Source organism: Cydia fagiglandana, chromosome 20, assembly GCF_963556715.1.
Source record: "Cydia fagiglandana chromosome 20, ilCydFagi1.1, whole genome shotgun sequence".
In the NCBI taxonomy this organism is placed as follows: Eukaryota; Metazoa; Arthropoda; class Insecta; order Lepidoptera; family Tortricidae; genus Cydia; species Cydia fagiglandana.
Genome location: NC_085951.1, coordinates 10,849,636 through 10,870,036, shown reverse-complemented (window position 1 = coordinate 10,870,036; position 20,401 = coordinate 10,849,636). Strand labels below are relative to the sequence as shown.

The following is a 20,401-nucleotide window of genomic DNA, read 5'->3' as shown; positions in this document are numbered from 1 at the left end:
TCGAACAAGTCGGTGCCACTCCCACTGGTTAGAGAGCTGAGGTCGTTCGTTCGGCGGTAATCAGTTTCAAAACTTGCTCTAATTGCGGTTGTTGGTGTGGTAGATTGTTGACGAACCGGGGTCCCGTCATTGTTTGCGCGACGCACCTTACTTGTGCATACAGGGCACTGCCATGACACATCCAGACTAACTTTGTTTTGTCTAAAATTTGCAGGCGTTATATTAACGCACTCATAATGGTACTGTAGGTTACACAGAGTGCACCGTATCAGTTCGTCCTTTTCAATAATACGAGGACACGCGTGACAATTCATTTTCCGCGATAGTTTAAGTCCAAAAAAAATTACAATCAATTTGGAATGCACCCCTGCGATATCAGAGTCCAATACGGACCGTGTTAGGTAAGTCCAATTCGGACCGTTGTTTGACAGCCGCTCAATAGCAGATACGCTTGAAAAACGCCTAAGATGTTTTATTTGAGTATTAGGCGGTTGGTTGGTTATTTTGGAATGTTTATTGATTATAACTCACATTTCCGTGGGTATTTCGGCGTTATTTAGAAGCACTAGGTGTTCTGCTATACACCTCTGTAGTTTTTTCCAGGTAATCACTTAATCTACTATTTATTTTTATCCAAAACTGGGACGTAAACAAAATAACGTTAGTCACGGTGAAGGGTCAGAGGCGTTTTTTTTTTCACCAATGTAATTATAATTAATTACATTGGTTAAAAGTTGGTGAACACAAGTATACATAGTTTTATTACGCAGGTACGACTCCCGCGTAGTCGGCAAGTACTGCGAGAAGCGCGACCCGCACCTCGCCTGCGTCGCCTACGAACGTGGACAATGCGATAGAGAGCTGATCGCTGTGTGCAACGACAACTCGCTGTTCAAAACGCAGGCGCGCTACCTCGTGCGCCGCCGCGACCAGGAGCTGTGGCTCGAGGTGCTGGCCGAGTCCAACCCCTACAAGCGGCAGCTCATCGACCAGGTATGTCACCCTTAGCACAAACTGCTGGATATATCAGGGATCTCTACCTAAAAATAATAATTTAAACTAGTAGAATCATATAGGTAAACAAACCAAAAGTATACAGCAGAGATACGCGAGCAGCCGCGATACCTTCATACTCGTCTGCGCCCCGGCCGCTGCGGCCCGGCGGGTTGTTCAACAACACCTCGTTACTCATGAGGCCCTGGTACTTGCATAGCGCTAAATTCAATTTTTTGACAGTTGTTTTCTCGTTTTTGGCCACCGTAGCCTATGGAGACTAACAAGCAACGCTAAGTGGTTTTCGTAGTCTATGGATGTTGCTATATTAAGGGTGTCACATGCGCGTTTCTAACTTATGTAGAAATTGTTTCTGCTATACAACCTAAAATAAATGATTAATTTGAGTTGAGGTATGGATTTGTTTCGTCCTCTTGACCGCGGAGAGCTGTCATTGGTCAATTACATTATAGTTGACTAAACCGTTTCGAAATGTATATTATAGTTGAGTTGGGAGCCCATACATTAAAAATACCCAATTACAGTTTGGTATACGAAATCTTAATTCAACAAATACAGTCGACGACTAGAAAAAACAATTATTACTTTAATTTTTAAATTTTTGCACAGGTTGTCCAAACAGCTCTCTCAGAAACTCAAGACCCAGAAGACATCTCAGTGACAGTGAAGGCGTTCATGACCGCCGATCTGCCTAATGAGCTCATAGAACTGCTCGAGAAGATTGTGCTCGACAACTCCGTGTTCTCCGACCATAGGAACCTGCAGAACTTGCTTATCCTGACAGGTGAGACACATTTGTTCACAAAAACTGACATTTCTTTTGACAAACTTGCCCTAAAGTTCTGGTTTCCTAGGATAGCGGTGCCGTCATATAGCGGCCGTCCCCATACAAAATAATACGGCTAAATACGAATGAGTAGTATTTTGTATGGAGACGGCACCGCTATCCTAGGAAACTAGAGCTTTGGTGTCTATGAAGTCAAGTGTTCTGAAACCGTCCAAACTCGATGTTGCGTTATTCTGCATTGTCTGTATATAGATAGTGCATAGCGTACCTACAAATATGGAATGAAAAACTAAGTAAGAGTATCTGACAGTCTCTTTCCATTGGCCGTTCGGTCAAGTAATTTCGAACTCACGAAATCACCGACAGGAACTAGTCTACATATTAACTCACATTTATAGACGGCAAATAAAGGTAATACTGGTAAATGTGAGTTAATGTGTTAAAAACACGAAAGTTTTAAATGGGCGTTTTCAGAAATAAATATCGAAAACCCGATTCTCACAGATCCCGGTGTTTTTGGGTTCTTCCAACTCAGAATCACTAGGATATTCAATTCTGATGATAAAATAAAATGTCCCAAAAATTTGTATGAAAATTGTACATTCCACTACGCCACGCACATACAAGTGAACATTTTTTTCATACTAACTAAAACGTGACGTAATGGAATGGACATTTTTTAATGGTGGGATGGAGAATGCTGTCGATTCTGAGTAGAATGAGCCCAAGAACGTCCAGATGTGAATGCTGAGCCTGAGTCTGTAAATGCTGAGCTAACATGAGCCGTATGTGTACAGCAATAAAGGCGGACCGCACCCGCGTGATGGAGTACATCAACCGGCTGGACAACTACGACGCGCCCGACATCGCCAACATCGCCATCAACAACGAGCTCTACGAGGAGGCCTTCGCCATCTTCAAGAAGTTCGACGTTAACACCTCTGCTATCCAGGTACGATTATAGTAGTAAACTCTTTATTGTACAAAAAGACATATTAAAAATAACATACACTTAATAAGAAGTACAAAGGCGAACTTATCCCTTATAATATATTATAATTCGTTTTAATCTTTATTTATATTTATAATTCGTTTTTTTAGCATTAGAAAGAAGTACAAAGAAGGTAAGCTATCTTGACTTGTCTTTTAATTGAAAAACGCTTTTAAAAAATCAGTAACTATTACTTATGAAAGCAGAAGAATAAAAATGATCGTATTAGATTCATAATTTTTAGATATTTGCCAAAACTTATTTTTAAAACGTGTTTTTCAATTAAAAGACATCAAGATTGTTTACCTTTTTTCTAATGCTAAAAAAACGAACTATATATGTTATCGCAAAATTCATGGAGCTGTACAGCGCCATCTCGTTTACCTGTCAAAATCGAAACACGAAATTATCAAAAATTTGGCCTTCCCATAGAAAACGTCGACATCCACTCGACAAAAATGATGAAAATTTTGAAAAAAAAATACACAATATAGTTCTTTACCTATCAATGACAGGAAATGTGCAGTCACGCGTGAGTGAACGCGAATCCGACTCGCACTTGGCCGGTTTTTACTCATCATACTCAATCAATGTATCGTTTGATGTCCATATCTTCCGTTAAATCTCTTGAAGTATAATATTTTAAGCTTTCGCGTTCTGAATACATATTAACTCACATTATAGACGGGTCTAACGCGAATTATATTCAATTACCTTTATTTACCGACGTTTCGACACAGGTTTCACTGGTCGTGGTCGCGGCTGACTGATTGTCCCAGCAAAATGTCAAAACAGAGATTCTTCCATACACTTTTCTTTTCCATACACTTTTCGTCGGGTAGATGCACAAATCTCTTGAAGTACTTTGAAAATAAGCATATGTTAACTTGAATCTTTTTGCAGGTGTTAATAGAACAAGTGAAAGACCTGGAGCGTGCGAACGAATTCGCGGAGCGCTGCAACGAGCCCGGCGTGTGGTCGCAGCTCGCCAAGGCCCAGCTCCAACAAGGGCTGGTGAAAGAGGCCATCGATTCCTACATCAAGGCCGATGACCCCTCCGCATATATGGACGTCGTCGCCACCGCTACACAGGAGCAGTCGTGGGACGACCTCGTCAGATACCTGCAGGTAAGATATACTCGTGTGGTCGCAGCTCGCCAAGGCCCAACTCCACCAAGGGCTGGTAAAAGAGGCCATCGATTCCTACATCAAGGCCGATGACCCCTCCGCATACATGGACGTCGCCGCCACCGCTACACAGGAGCAGTCGTGGGACGACCTCATCAGATACCTGCAGGTGAGATATGCTCGTGTCGTCGCAGCTCGCCAAGGCCAAGCTCCAACAGGGACTGGTGAAAGAAGCCATCGACTCCTACATCGTGAAACAACATTGTCAGATACTTGCAGGTAGGTTACTGAAGCAGTAGGTCCAGCAAGGATTAGTGAAGCCCATAGGCTCCTACTTCAAGATGATCCATCCCCTTATATGCTTATGGTGGCCTGTTACTTGAGATGAATCCTCAATAGAAACCTGGCTTGGCTTAGGAATATGAATACCAGTTTTTCACGGTGTAAACTTACGTTTTGACCAAGTAACCTGGCATGTCTTATTTACTATTTCCAGATGGCCCGCAAGAAGGCGCGCGAATCCTACATCGAATCGGAACTAATCTACGCATACGCCCGCACCGGCCGCCTCGCCGACTTGGAAGAATTCATCTCCGGGCCTAACCACGCCGACATACAGAAGATCGGAGACCGCTGCTTCGACGACAAGATGTACAACGCGGCGAAGCTGCTGTATAACAACGTCAGCAACTTCGCCCGGCTCGCCATCACGCTCGTGCACCTCAAGGAGTTCCAGGGTGAGTTCACTGTGATATCCTCGAGTTCATCTCTGGACCCAACCACGCTGACATACAGAAGATCGGAGACCGCTGCTTCGACGACAAGATGTACAACGCAGCGAAGCTGCTGTATAACAACGTCAGCAACTTCGCCCGGCTCGCCATCACGCTCGTGCACCTCAAGGAGTTTCAGGGTAAGTTCACTGTGATATCCTCGAGTTCATCTCTGGACCCAACCACGCTGACATACAGAAGATCGGCGACCGCTGCTTCGACGACAAGATGTACAACGCAGCGAAGCTGCTGTATAACAACGTCAGCAACTTCGCCCGCCTCGCCATCACGCTCGTGCACCTCAAGGAGTTCCAGGGTGAGTTCACTGTGATATCCTCGAGTTCATCTCTGGACCCAACCACGCCGACATACAGAAGATCGGAGACCGCTGCTTCGACGACAAGATGTACAACGCGGCGAAGCTGCTGTATAACAACGTCAGCAACTTCGCCCGGCTCGCCATCACGCTCGTGCACCTCAAGGAGTTCCAGGGTGAGTTCACTGGAGTTCTCAGAACATCCTCGAGGAGTTCATCTCCGATCCCAACCTAGATCTAGATAGAAGTCTAAATTTAATTCCTTGACTTCTAGCAGGGACAAATGTTTCTTAAGCCTCGCGCGTTTTCGATTTTTTTATATATTTCGAATGGAATCTCACGTGAGATATCGCTACCGTGGGACTCTAGAGGTTTATTTACGTGGAGCTGTACCCATTCTGGTAGCTGTACCCAGCCATTGACATATATCTAAGGACTGGCCTTACGGGCACTAAAATGGTACTAAGTTCAGCGGTGTCACTCACGAATTCTAGCCAATCGTGCAGTCTAAAGCAACTAGTTGCGACTGCGAATCGCGCGCGTAATGCTAACTCATCAACCAAAACTCGTTGTAGCTGCGTCACACCGATGGCTCCATTCATGCCTCATTCTTATTGCCCGTAAGGCCAGTCGTTAGATATCTACGTCAATGTACCCAGCTATGTCAGCGTAATACTATAAAAAATAACGCCGTAAAGCCGCTCGGGCACTAATTGTAAAATCTTGCGGTACGATTTTTCAGTAGGTTAATCAGTTAAGAACCTGGCCGAGGACCGCGATAACTGGCGCATACTTCACCGACAAGAGCCATGCTCTTAAATTATGAATGAATTAATTAATCTGGCCAGCGATAAATTTGTAATGTTGTTTTTCAGGCGCGGTGGACAGCGCACGCAAGGCCAACTCCACACGCACGTGGAAGGAGGTGTGCTTCGCGTGCGTGGACGCGGGCGAGTTCCGGCTGGCGCAGATGTGCGGCCTGCACATCGTCGTGCACGCCGACGAGCTCGAGGACCTCATCAACTACTACCAGGTACACACTCCTACTGCCGCATTAGCTAACCATACACGTACGAATTTGCCCGCTGGATCTGCCTGAATCCGTAAACCAGATCACCTTATTCTCCTAAACGTAATTCAAGACCAAAAAAATAAGAAATGTTGCCACTTTTTTATGTAAAAATAAGTAAATAAAAGTACTTTTTTAAATCGTAGGAGTAAAATTACTAATAAATAAATTATCTTAGCGTGATTATTTATCAAAACGAATTTACTATTTTACAAACGAATTATTGCAGTGGCAACATTGTCTTACTTTTTTTGGTCTTGAATTACGTTTTGCAGTATAGCTAATGATCAAACTCATAAAATCCTGAACTGCTAAGTTCCTCTCCTACCGTAATCCAAAATCGAAAATGCTTGTTTCTTCCATCAAAACTTTTATTTTCTTTGAAATATTTACAACCGATTTTGTTTTATATTTGCAGGACCGAGGCCACTTCGACGAGCTGATCAGCCTGCTGGAAGCAGCACTCGGATTGGAGCGCGCACACATGGGCATGTTCACAGAGCTGGCCATCCTCTACTCCAAGTACAAGCCCGCCAAGATGCGGGAGCATCTCGAGCTGTTCTGGTCCAGGGTCAACATCCCCAAGGTGAGATACCAGTCTTTTTAGCAGGTTAACCTGAACGCCACAGACGGCAATTGACGTTAACGCAAAATCGTGACAACGACGCCAAAGACAGCATTTGGATTGTTTTTTGATGAAAATCTACTGAAAAACACCCCACTTTTAGGTTGGCATTATTTATTCACAACACTAAATTCTACCCCCGTGGCGTCAGTTGCACGGCACATGGATGTGCCGTTTGGCGTTCAAAAGGTTAATAACGTTATGCCAAACACTTGATCGGTTGCCACATTGGTAGTTCCAATTTTTCTAATACTAAATCTAATACTAGTCTCCAATTTTTCTAATACTAAATATACTAAGAAGCAGATATGAAGATCTGTCCACATCTGGTAAATTGCAGACGAACTGCGCGAATTAGTTGATAGTGATGTGACAAAAAAATATCGCGAGCGAACTGGCGCGGTGTGGATGGGAGAAAGCAAACTCGAGATGTAAAATTACAAAGAAAATTATAACTAGGTTACTAAGTAAAAATACGCGGTCTTATCGCTCAGAAAATGATGATAATGTTGTTTATTAGATTAAAAAGAAAACTCTTAACTATTGGTTTTGTTGGGCAGGTTCTGCGCGCGGCCGAGCACGCGCACCTGTGGTCCGAGCTGGTGTTCCTGTACGACAAGTACGAGGAGTACGACAACGCCGCGCTCACCATGATGCAGCACCCCACCGAGGCCTGGCGGGAGGGACACTTCAAGGACATCATCACTAAAGTAACTACACACTCTAGATGGGCATTTTCACTTAACTGTATATGGTACCGGCCGGTTAGCAATCGTCACAAAACTGACGGTCAATGTCAAACCCCATACGTTTTGTCAGAAATGTGACGGTTAGACGTTACTGAAACACGACTTAAGTCGCGCTTTAAAGTACAAGTTAAAATGAAATTGCCTAGATAAACGTTCTATTCGGTACTACAGACATATTTATATATGCTCAATCGATCAAACTTTCACAAAACAGCACATTTATCATGAGTTCTATTTTCTTACAAGCCCTTAGAGGTGTTTTTTTACTTTGCTGTTTTATGCTGAATGCTGATGCGAAGGATAGCCATTAGACGGATCCACATAGAACGAGCTGCCTTGCGAGGAATTCACCGTGCGAAGCAGCATAGTCTGTGTAGACGTGCCTCGGGTGAAGTAAACGCACTCGCGGCGCGCGAGCCACGTCTCCAGAGACCCAGTTGCTTCGCGCGGCAACATCCTCGCGAGGCGGTTTGCTCTGTGTGGACCCATCTAATGAAAAATTATTAAAACTAAATTTTTTAATATTCCATCGAGAACCTTATACTTACCTTTAAACCAAAATAAACACAAATTAAAATAAAGTAATCTAATTTGTTCTTAGACCATCTACATACCTCTAAGTGTTTGTATTTGTAGAAAACAAAACTAATGCTTTATTACCCCATCGTGTTCCAGGTCGCAAACATGGAGCTATACTACCGTGCCATCCAATTCTACCTGGACTACAAACCCCTCCTCCTCAACGACCTGCTGCTGGTGCTGGCGCCGCGCATGGACCACACCCGCGCCGTGAGCTTCTTCACCAAGGCCGGCCACCTGCAGCTGGTGAAGGCCTACCTGCGCTCCGTGCAGAGCCTCAACAACAAGGCTGTTAATGAGGCGCTCAACTCGCTGCTCATCGACGAGGAGGACTACCAGGTAACAATACTTCTGAGGTAAACTGCACTGCACTGCAAGTGCTATTTTAAACGTCAAACTTCTATGAAATTATGACGCATAAATAACACTTGCACTGCGTGGGCTATGAAATCCGCTGCAGACTTTTTTTGGTCTGACTATAGACGCTCGAGCGATGCCTCAGCACGGCGATTATAAAGAAAATCAGCCTTGATGCGAGTGGCTTTAGTAATGTAGTGATCCTCAACGCGATCCCCTAAAATAAATAATTTTCTAAAGGAGCTTCATCTTCCTCGCGTTATGCCGATTTTGCCAACTAATCCTAAGAATTGATGTAGGCACTAATTTTTACGAAAGCGACTACCATCGGACCTTTCAACCCAGAGGGGTAACTAGGCCTTATTAGGATTAGTCCGGTTTCCTCACGATGTTTTCCTTCACTGAAAAGCGCCTGGTAAACATCAAATTATATTTCGTACATAAGTTCCGAAAAACTTATTGGTACGAGCCGGGGTTTGAACCCGCGACCTCCGGATTGAAAGTCGCACGCTCCTACCGCTAGGCCACCAGCGCTCTCTTCTAAAGGAGCGTTGAGGGGAAATAAAATAGAATAAAAAACCCTCCGTGGGCTACAAACCGCGGAGGATTGCAAAATATTTCATGTACCAAAGGAGTTACGTCTTAAAAAATTATAGCTGTTTGTTATAGGCATGTTAACAATGGATTTCTAAGGCTGTAACCTAAACTCTTGTTTGTTTTATAGGGACTACGGACATCAATAGACGCGTTCGACAACTTCGACACAATCGCGCTCGCGCAGCAATTGGAGAAACACGAGCTCACAGAGTTCAGAAGAATCGCCGCGTACCTATACAAAGGTAACATATTATCATTTACTCGTTTAGTCTAGTCTTAGCAATTAACAATCTGAAGTTTTATATTTTGAATCGAAGTTATGCGGGAAGAGTAATTGATCTAGGTTAAATAGATTGCAAATACATGATTATACTATTGAATATTTGAAAACCATATTCAAAATAAATAAAAAAGTAAATAGGCTGGTTTACACTTACAACCGCTCCAACGCGCGCAGAAGTTCTGTGAAGGCATGTTTTGCACGAAGTATTATTAGTATGTGCTTTGCCTCGCGCGAGACACGACACAGAAACCGAGCTGCTCTGAGCGGCAATATCCTCGCAAGGCGGCTGTTCTGAGTGGACTCGCCTGTTTGATTTCTTGTCAGATAACGTTGAAAATAATAATCGTAAAGCTCTGGTTTCCTAGGATAGCGGTACCGTCGTATAGCGGCCGTCTGCATACAAAATACTACACCATCCATATTAAGCCGTATAGTTTTGTATGGAGACGGCCGCTATATGACGGCACTGCTATCCTAGGAAAACAGAGCTTAAGAGAAAACCTCAAAATAGTATGCCTCTCGGTAACTTGGAAATAAAAGATAAATCATTTCTATGTTTGTATTCAGGAAACAACCGGTGGAAGCAGTCAGTGGAGCTATGCAAGAAGGATGCCCTGTACGCGGACGCCATGGAGTACGCGGCCGAGTCGCGCCAGCCCGACGTGGCCGAGGAGCTGCTCGACTGGTTCCTGCAGCGCGACAACTACGAGTGCTTCTCCGCCTGCCTCTACCAGGTACAGACCTGCTATGTCGCTACTGAAGGACGCCCTGTACGTGGACGCCATGGAGTACGCGGCCGAGTCGCGCCAGCCCGACGTGGCCGAGGAGCTGCTCGACTGGTTCCTGCAGCGCGACAACTACGAGTGCTTCTCCGCCTGCCTCTACCAGGTACAGACCTGCTATGTCGCTACTGAAGGACGCCCTGTACGTGGACGCCATGGAGTACGCGGCCGAGTCGCGCCAGCCCGACGTGGCTGAGGAGCTGCTCGACTGGTTCCTGCAGCGCGACAACTACGAGTGCTTCTCCGCCTGCCTCTACCAGGTACAGACCTGCTATGTCGCTACTGAAGGACGCCCTGTACGTGGACGCCATGGAGTACGCGGCCGAGTCGCGCCAGCCCGACGTGGCCGAGGAGCTGCTCGACTGGTTCCTGCAGCGCGACAACTACGAGTGCTTCTCCGCCTGCCTCTACCAGGTACAGACCTGCTATGTCACTACTGGGCGTACTGCAGAACCTGTGTTGGTGACCCACGGGGGCTATGTGAGTGGAGGCCGCAGCGGCGGCTGCACACGGCAGGATGGCGAGCGGCCTGCATACAGTAAGCTGCCAGCATTACTTCGACGCGACGCGGCCCGCCGAACGCTCATCGCGGAGAATAAATGCCATTTAGCGCTTTAAAATCACAGTGACAGTCAGATTCACAAACATAAGTTGAACTCGTCAAATTGAAAAAAACAATGCTAGCTAGCTGTGAGTGTAGAACAAATTATATAGTAAATAAATTAGATACAAACAACTTTCTTCGACAGCGGCGCCGACTGGGACTTAATATGTTATTTGTTTTACAGTGTTACGACCTATTGAAACCCGACGTTGTCATCGAGCTGGCGTGGAGGCATAACATCATGGACTTCGCCATGCCTTTCCTCATCCAGGTCAGTTGAGTTACGAAATTTTAGGCAATAATATTCATCGACCTAATCTTTGTATTAGTATCGCTCGGACTGGCATATAGAAAAATCTTCAATTAAAGTTAAGTTTCGTTATTAAATGCACTAATTCATTAAAAAAACTACATACTCACTATCACTTCATAAGGCACTGTCAGGGCCGCCATGTGATGTGGCGGCGTTAAATTACATATTAAGTACGATTATATTAAGATATTTAAATAAATTCTGACAAGTACAGGAGCTTGATATTCATAAGGATAATGTTGTGTGAGGCGTGGCACACACAAAGTATAACATTGATATTGAACGAAACCAGAATAATATATATAACTGATAGCCACTAACCATATAGAAAAATTATTCCACTTATTACTAGCGTCGCACCAATAAAAGTCTGCAGCGGATTTGATAGCCTACGCAGTGTGTTATTTATACGTCATAATTTCATAGAAGTTTGACGTTTAAAATGACACTTGCACTGCGTGGGCTATCAAAATCGCTGCAGACTTTTTACGGTCTGACTATAATACCAATATTGTATGGCTATTTTAGACTGTCCGCGAACTGACGACGAAAGTAGAAAAACTGGAGGAAGCGGACGCGAAGCGCAGCACGGAGAGCGCCGAGAACGACACCAAGCCCGCCATGATGATGGAGCCGCAGCTCATGCTCACCGCCGGTACGTGCACGTTCATGCAACACTAGACCCTATCTCGCGGACAATAAGGTTCCGAGTAGTCCGTTGACGTATACTATCTAAGGACGGGCCTTACGGGCGCTAAAAATGGTACAGTCGCCATCAGATATATCGGAGTGGCCAAGGTGTTCACAATATCTGAACAAGCACTCTAACGCCTTAACAATAGAGGCGTACTCAGATATTTGTGAGCACCTTGGCCGCTCCGATATATATGATGGCGACTGTACTAGTTCAGCGGTGTTACTCACGAATTCCAGCCAATCGTGCAGTCTAACGCAACTAGTTGCGACCAATAGCGCGCGTGATGCGAACTCGTCAACCAATCGCGTTGTTGCGGTTTCACACAGCTGTACTGGCCACTGTCATGCCTCATTATTATTGCCCGTAAAGCCAGTCCCTAGATAACTATGTCAATGGAGTAGTCCATTAACTGTCGACGACGCCCACTCTAAAGCGAGCAGCCATGCCAGCCATACTTAACCTTTTTTATGAGGGCCATAAAGACTGTTTAGCCTTGTAGCTCCGGGTTGCAAGATGGATTTGCTTAACCTTTCAGACGCCACGTCACCAGAGTGTCAAAACTTAAATTGAACTTTATGTATATGCATGTAGGTCTATGTTATTGTCTGTGGTCTATGACGGATAATTTCTTTCATTTAGAATCCACATCACGGGACATAACGAGCTATGAGAATCAAACGAGACAAGGCAGGCTTTAAATAGCATCTACATACTTTGTTCCCGTAGTGAGTAGTTTGCGATGGCTAACATGCATGCCTAATAAAGTGTTAATGGCAACGTGTTAGGTTTATTCCTCTATTAAATTAAATTGACTGATGATTAATTAAATTGATTGGCTCGTTGAAATGCACGCATTAACCAAAATTGGGTCATTTGAGAATTAATGCTGATTAACGTTTAATTAAAGAATTTAATCATTTGATATTGAATAAAAATACTAAATTAATAAACATGGGGTCTTTCAAATCAATTGAATATAACTAGATTGATTCCCTATTAAAACTGTGTCCCTGTAAGATTTGTAAAAACGGTTAAAGCAATTGAAGAGTTTGAAATTTTGGATTAAAGCAGGTTTTAAGGCACCCTCATATTTGTGGTCGTAACCGCGGCGCGGAGGCGTGCCGCAATTCGGGTTATTCCCACTAGTTACCAAAAATTGTTGTCGTAAAGTTTTCTCCACCTTTTACCACTAGTAACTGGGAAAAATAATTCTCAAAATCAAACTGAGTTGTTGCTAACACTAGTAAATTCATCATTCAGAGACAATTTCAATATGGCGGTTTGTTTACATAGTTAGCAAGTTCCATAGAATGACACTTTACTGAGAATCATTTTTTCCAGTAGTTACCGGTGGCAAGAGGTGGGAAAAAATAGTAGGAATAACTCCGCAATTTCATACTGTAAGTCGGAGCATATCACGCTCGTTCGCATATTAAACACGAAGTTGCGGCATGCCGCTACGGTTTAACCACAAGCGCGTATGTATGTAGCACATTTGATCGTCGGACAGTGCAATGACTACCCTCCTCCCGCAGGCCCGTCGATGGCGTACCCCGGCGTGCCGGCGCAGGCGTCGCCGTACGCGTACGCCGCGCAGGCGCCGTCGCCCGCGCCCTACCACGGCTACGGCATGTAGGGCGCCGCCCGCCCGAGCCCGCCCCGCAGGCCCCGGCACTTCTGAGCACCCGAGCCCGACACGGGACCCATACGGGACGAGGATCCCACTTTTATCTCAGATCTACCCTAACTTTAATTCAAAATCATTTAGATGTTATGTCAGTAATATCTCTGACGTCCTTTTGCAAAACTCCCCCGGGTAGATGAACTATGATAAAAGTGAATACCTAGACTTACGATGTGTGGCGAATGTTACGTTTCTCGCTGTTCTCGGCTAGAAAATAGGGAAGAACGTGTAAGCTACTAAAATGTTTGACGCTAGTCATGTTTGTAGCAAATTTGAACATTATTATGATTAAAATAAGATTCATTCTTATTTTATCTCCCGCCCATCTCGTAAGTCTAGGAGTGTGAAGACGTAAGAATGGCAATCGAATGCGAGTAGCGCCGTAGATTACTCATCGATCGTCATTTCATGTCCGTATAAGTTTCTATAGAGTCCCGGGTCCGCGGTCTCGATGTAAAGACGCAATGGATACTCTCTCTATGCACTTCCGACCGGAGATACACCGTTCCGACCGTTGGCTATGTATGATAAGTGAAAACTCTCCCGCGCCCCTGCCGAGGCCTAAGTTACGCTCTAGTATTCTATTTAGTATTCTCATTTTGTAAAAAGTTATTTACGTCGTAAGTGCATAGAGATACCTTTAAGATTTACGAATAGATTAGCGGTTGGGCTGACGACTAGAACTATATAAAATGTTGGCCTGTACAAAATTATAATATATTTGATGGTAAAGTAGCTCTCGTGACTACAAAGTGCTTTATTTTTAAAATGGATTGAGAGTTTTAATAGATGATCGGTCTGTCGGCCGTTGGTTTTGCGTAGTTGTTCGCGTTAGGCCGCGCGCACACGATCATACCACCGCGAGTTATAAAAGCGGCGCTATAGGGTTTGTGTAATCGTTTAAGTGTGTTTAAAGCCAATGTTAAAAGGGTTGCCATGAGGGTGGACTGTTAATAGTTGATCATTCAGCTTCTATGACACATCCATCGAAGCTTGAATCTATCACTAGATTGCATAACTTTCAATGTATCGTAATATCGATACCGAGCAACATTGTCACTCATTCATGATACGTTTACAACCGAAAGGCCAAGTTATATGTTATTTGAGGTGTACGCGAGTGGAGCCGCGACCTGTCCGAAATCTAAATTAATAAATTATTGAAATGGATACTTTAAATATGATTATTTGTCAATGTTATCAAATTGTATGTTAGTTTTCATTTATTATTTTTATATTACTGAAAAGACTAGTTGAAATGTTCATATAAACAGATCTAAAAAATTCAATCGAACAACAATTTATAAAATAGTGCAATAATAATACTTAAATCATATTATAACCGAATACCAACGAATAAAATGCATGCACTAAATTTATCTTCAATATTAATGTACAAAAACACTATATTTCGAGAGTTCACATCGTTTGTATGTATATAATGCTTTCACATGTCTAGACTCGGCCAAAACTGGTCGATTACAGGAATTCTTTGAAGTTACGAGTGTCGTAACGGTTTTTAATTTCTAGATACGTTTAGGTTTAGTTTAGGCGAAATTAGTGGTATGATGTTATTTTTGAGTAAAATGTTGAACTGTGTGCGACGTATACACAACACGCTTTAGTTGCGTCCGTATCGCACTGGGAATGATGCCTTCGCTAGATAAGTCAAATATATCTCTTATGAAGCGGCCGAGCCAGCTGCACTGACGAATATCAGCGTTAAACATAGGAACATCCTGTGCCGACTTATATATATGTTGGTTACTTGCGCCATATTCGCTGGTAGGGCTTGCATGCGTCGGCCCGCGAGGCATTCTGGGGAACCTTAGCCTTTTATGTATGTTACATTTTTGTATACACTTTATTATTTCGAGAGATTCATATTTTACCCAGTTTCACGCGGAATGACCCCAGAAATGCCTTATTACTCTTAGAATACGTAGATTGCATTCATTTGTAATTCATTCTGTATCTGAAAGGCATTCGGTCGCAAAGACAAATCACCAGAATGTATTAAATTGGACTAATAATGCTTTTCAGATACAGAATTCTTACTTATTGATGTTAATAAATCATTGATGTTAAAATGATTCATTCAAATCATTCCTATCACATTATGATAATAATAATAGCAATTGTTATATGTTCATTTCTTTCGTAATATTACATCTTTAACATAAACTTTTGTGGAAAGAAAGTTAATTGTTCTATTATTAATATTGTATTTATTCATGTATGATAATGTTTTCCTGAATTTAATTATAGTAAGAAATAAATATTAATAAACTAAGTTGTGTTTTTGAATTACATTTTCCCCCGACCAGTAGAAAGTATGAATTCGACATATTTGTCTCTTTGACCTTAGGCAAGTGATAAAACCAAAATATACAGGGTTGTACAGACTTGGTGCAGACCAACCAATCTTAAAATGTACGCTCATCTCTTAGTCGACAGAGAAGACTATAGACCGCTTAAATTAGTCGTCCTACCCCGTCGCCCCCGTACCGCGCAGGCGAGGACTCATTTCAGCGGTTGGTCTATACACTATGGACTATGAACCTTCAGCCCATTGAAACAAACTCAAAAATCAGGAATTCAAGACAATACATTAAGCCATTTATTTTTTCTGGGTTGTATTGGTAATTAGCCTCATGTAAACACTCTGTATACCAGCAGGTACAGTCGACATTAAAGATACGAAGAAGAGAAAAATTGTAAACTATCTTTGATGTTGACTGTACCAGGCAAATGGGTTTGATTAGTTAAATAGTTGTCAAAATAACATGTTATATAAACATTATATGTTAGTAAATTACATTTACCCCAAACTCCCATGACTTGTCATACATTTTGTATGCAATATAGCAACGGTGGGAGCTTATAAGAATAAACACAGAATAAATAATAGTACTAGGTACAGAAGACTCGCTCTCTAACAAAATGCGTCTGTTACGATCAGCACAGATATGGCCGCTAGGTGGCGACAGCGCCACGCGCGGCTTATGGCTTTCCCCAAAATTGGGGCGGAACAGATGTACTTTAAGCTACCTGTATAGTTCGTTTTTTTTAGCATTAGAAAGAAGTTGCAAGAAGGTAAGCGATATAGACATGTCTTTTAATTGAAAAGCGGTTTTTAAAAATCAAAAACTATTACTTATGAAAGCAGAAGAATATAAATGGTCGTATTAGATTCATTCTTGTTACATATTTGCCGTATCTTATTTCTAAAATGTGTTTTTCAATTAAAAGACACATCAAGATTGTTTACCTTATTTCTAATGCTAAAAAAACGAACTATTGCTATAGTTCGCGACGAAATCGCGGAGTGAGCCACGCCTTTAAAGTCTATCATCGAAATATTTCATATATTGGTGTTCCGCATCTACAACTTGCCGGCATGCATATTCCCACAAAGAGCATTCAATCATTTCAATGCGTTCTTTTATTAGATTCAGATTAGATGTCAATTCTTGCTCTACATTCTTTAAAACTACATCCTTTTTTAAAACTCTCCAAATATGTTCCATTGGATTTAGGTCAGGGTGATGAGGAGGCAATCTTAGAACTTGAAAACCCTTTGACCTAACTAGTTCTTCAATGGTGTGACTTTTGAATGTCCCTTTGCCTTTCAATATTAAATCATACAGTTCTACTTTATTCATCGTTTGTTCATACTCAATATTTCGTTCAGTCAACCATACGTGCATAAAGCTTTTACTTGAATTAGGATCAGGACAATTTTCAAATACACAATTTTCATTATTCATGACAATGGCAGCATTTTCTGGCAGATTAGGCAGTAGCTGACTTGTAAGCCATTGCTTATAGTTGTTGAAATTCAAACTATCATCACTTGCAGAGTCTGTCTCATATATTAAGCAGGCATTCGGGACAAAACCTTGACATCCACCAGCATGAATAATTATGACACCTTTAGATGTTCCATTTTCTTTTTTCTTTTCTTTCCGTGTGGATGTTTCAACATAGTAATTGTCAGTAAATACAATGTATCTACCTTCATCACGATATTTTTGCAGCTCTTTAAGATATCTGAATCGCAACATTTGAATATCGTGCCTTTCAACAAGTAATTTGTGATTGTCTGCTGTAGACCATTCAAAACCTGAATCATACAAAATTTTTCGCAAGGTTTCTTTACAGCCGTCGAAACCAGTTTTTTCTGATACAATTTCCTTAAGTTCTTTTAATGTGGGCATTTCGTGATTTTTAGTCTGATACGAAATAATCGTTTTTCGGAGCAAAGATAGGTCATAGTTGTCCATCGTTGATTTTGGGCAAATACGTTTTCTTTTGGATGGTGGCTTAAATATTGATGTGATGTCCTGTGCCATGAATGATGTGTCTGCACAAGCTAGTTTTTCTTCTTTTATTATTTTGAATACAGTTCGTTGACTGTAACCAACAGCTTGTGCAGTTCGCCTGCTAGGGCTCTTGGCATTTTTAAGATATCTAACATTTTCAATTTCGGCTTCTATTTTCATGTGGTGATATACCCTAGCAATTATTTCTTTGGTCTGTGAATTTATATCATTTGTTGGTGTCGTTGTAGTTTCCTCTGTCGTGTCTGTTGATGTACATTCACCATCTTCTTGTTTTTCGTTTAATATACTGGTTATAATACATTCACTATAACCGACAGCTTGTGCAGTTCGCCACATAACATCTGTAAGATTTATAATGCCAGTTTCTTTTTCTTTTTTTATATGGTGATATACCTTAGCAATGGTTGCTTTGGCCTGAAAAAAAACATACAAATATTTAATTTATATAAATATATACATACACTGTATATATATACAGTGTATGTCACAGGCTCTCCATCAAGCTGAAGACCGCAATAAATGGAGAAGCCTATTGCAACGTTTCCGTCGAAGCCACGATCCACAGCAGTGAGGGAACGACTTAAGGAGGAGGAGGTGTATATATATATATATTTTCACAGCCTGTAAAATGAGATTGTGAGGTGGAATTTAGTCAATCAGCCCGACCACTAAAAGGGAGTCTATTTAATCAATATTCAGTGTGTGTGTGTGCATGTAATAAAAGGTTTATTTTTGAACATCGAGCGCTCAAAAGTTTTAGTTTGTAAGTGACGAAGCTCTGAGGAAAAATAAATGAATGCAAACGTATTATTATAATATCATCACACAAATTCAATTCTTCAGCTGTAGCGCTATTTCAAATAAGAAAAGCAAATTTATTTACCTGGCTTCCAAGACATTTTTTTCCCGTCATCGACATGATTGGAGTCAAAGAGCATTTAATATAATAATTATAATCATATCATAGTCACTTATGTTCTTGGAGTGAGTGAAGTAGTGAGGAGCGAATCTGACTGATCAATCAAAACAAGCCGGATCGTTGACACTTGACAGTAGACCGTTCCAAAGCCACTAAAACCAAACGAATTTGAGTATTTTTGATGCCAATCAATGTAGACATAACATTTAGATATATATAATAAGACTGAATCCTCGCAGCGCCACGGTTCTGTCGGTTTTCCAATTGAAATTGAGGATTGTTTGGGTTGGCATTAGGATGTGGTTTAGAAGGAAAAAGAGAAATGTCTGAGAGTGTATGCCGTATTTAAGTACATAGATAATATGGCAACCCCACAATTGTGACAGATACATTATTATGGCACGGATTTAGAATTAATAATCCGGATTGTGTACAGTGGCCAAAAAGTGTGTCCACATGAGAGGTTAAACCTGAGCCCTGCATCTCTTTCTAATTAGGGTGACCATAAGTCACATGAATGTGGGATATTAGCATAAGATGGATTATATAGTTTGGCCAGGTTCTTTTCTCATTCGCACATAATCAGAGAGAATAATACTGTATTTTCCCTATGCTAGTATAATTGCCCCAGAAAAGAGATGGATAGTCATTTTCCCTTCTGTAAAACGCTTCACACAACCTTACTTAATTTAGTCGTTATAAAAGCTTTTAGTCGTTATAAAATCTATTACAGATGGGATGAGCGTATTGGATCGCGATCAATGCGATCATGGTCGATTGTAAGGAAGGTGGTCCGCCGTACGTCCATCAAAGACACAGCTATAAGAGAGAGCGAGACAGATATCCAGGGTCGGGTAAAACGTTGTAGTTGCATTAGGTAACTAGGTAATTCGCAAATCGTATCGATCAAAAACACTGCCATCGGTCGTGTTTTAATTAATCACCACTCATTGCGAATTTAATTCCTACTTTTAACACTTGTTTCGCAAATAACTTTGTAGTTATTATTACTATGCCGACTGGTTATCGATACTAGTCATTTTGTCAAGCCCTAGCGTTGCGTAACAATTTATGTTTTTACACGAAATTATCTTGATTATTGACTAAAATGATAAAATATTAGCACACAACGAAATAAAAACTTACATTTAACCGTGTAAACCGGCATCTTACACTATTTATGCTCTTCATAATTTAACAAAATACCTATCACTATCAATATCATACTCATGGTGTGTTAATATACGTGATGACTTCCCTTTTGCATACTTTAGCTATTCTTTAAGCGTAAGCGTCATTGTAGATCTGTAATTGCAACAAAATTTTCAAATTTGCCGCCGTTGTATACGGACGGAAATATGTGTTCAACCTATATAGAATCGATTACATATATATAAATAGTTAGAATTAACGTTTCAGTAATTAAATATTATGTATAAATATGAGTCTGTAATGTCTAAGGACATTGGATTTAATTTTTGGCAATTATTAGCTCTCATTACGTGAACCGAATAATTAAACATGCCGAAATAAGTATAGTTATCTTTATTTATTTATTAGTATACTATTTAGGTACCTAAACTTATTTTTACATTAAGTACGTAATAATAATTCTGTAAGACCGATCTAAATCGTACCGACATCATGGTAACCCTAATGAGTTTGACAATGTATTCTTGTATTTTTATCGTAAAATTGAATAATTGTGACCAACCCTTAAAAGATATTCCACAATCAGCGTAGCTTTCACTTCTAGAACCCCACACACAACATGTTTTAACCATTTTT

At 41.5% G+C, this 20,401-nt stretch overlaps 2 protein-coding genes across 3 annotated transcripts in view; one reads left to right on the top strand and one right to left on the bottom strand.

The window, feature by feature from the left end:
• Positions 1–15,641, top strand: part of LOC134674937 (clathrin heavy chain) — a 58,139-nt gene extending 42,498 nt beyond the window's left edge. Inside the window, exons 17-30 of the mRNA XM_063533095.1 lie at positions 771–993; positions 1,624–1,798; positions 2,599–2,753; positions 3,696–3,920; positions 4,417–4,657; positions 5,885–6,042; positions 6,497–6,664; positions 7,264–7,413; positions 8,128–8,370; positions 9,113–9,227; positions 9,836–10,002; positions 10,839–10,925; positions 11,496–11,622; positions 13,200–15,641. Coding sequence (XP_063389165.1) covers positions 771–993; positions 1,624–1,798; positions 2,599–2,753; positions 3,696–3,920; positions 4,417–4,657; positions 5,885–6,042; positions 6,497–6,664; positions 7,264–7,413; positions 8,128–8,370; positions 9,113–9,227; positions 9,836–10,002; positions 10,839–10,925; positions 11,496–11,622; positions 13,200–13,300 — 2,335 coding nt within the window. The 3' untranslated portion in view covers positions 13,301–15,641. The remainder of the gene's footprint in view (positions 1–770; positions 994–1,623; positions 1,799–2,598; positions 2,754–3,695; positions 3,921–4,416; positions 4,658–5,884; positions 6,043–6,496; positions 6,665–7,263; positions 7,414–8,127; positions 8,371–9,112; positions 9,228–9,835; positions 10,003–10,838; positions 10,926–11,495; positions 11,623–13,199) is intronic.
• Positions 15,642–15,749: 108 nt separating this feature from the next.
• Positions 15,750–18,721, bottom strand: LOC134674935 (uncharacterized). Of its 2 annotated transcripts, none has more exons than XM_063533094.1 (2): positions 18,578–18,601; positions 15,750–18,035 (listed from the first exon to the last, which is right to left on the bottom strand). In XM_063533094.1, the coding sequence occupies exons 1-2, from the start codon at positions 18,591–18,593 to the stop codon at positions 16,690–16,692; spliced, it is 1,362 nt and encodes a 453-aa protein (XP_063389164.1). In that variant the 5' UTR covers positions 18,594–18,601; the 3' UTR covers positions 15,750–16,689. The 2 variants fall into 2 exon arrangements, with proteins under 2 accessions (XP_063389164.1, XP_063389163.1); XM_063533093.1 differs by having other exon boundaries at positions 15,834–18,108; positions 18,578–18,721.
• Positions 18,722–20,401: the final 1,680 nt, after the last annotated feature.

Coding starts and splice junctions, on each gene's coding strand:
- LOC134674935 (XM_063533093.1), bottom strand. CDS start 18,613: ATGTCGATGACGGGAAAAAAATGTCTTGGAAGCCAG. Junction 18,109..18,577: donor AAAAATGTCTTGGAAGCCAG/GTAAATAAATTT, acceptor GTTTTTTTTCAG/GCCAAAGCAACCATTGCTAA.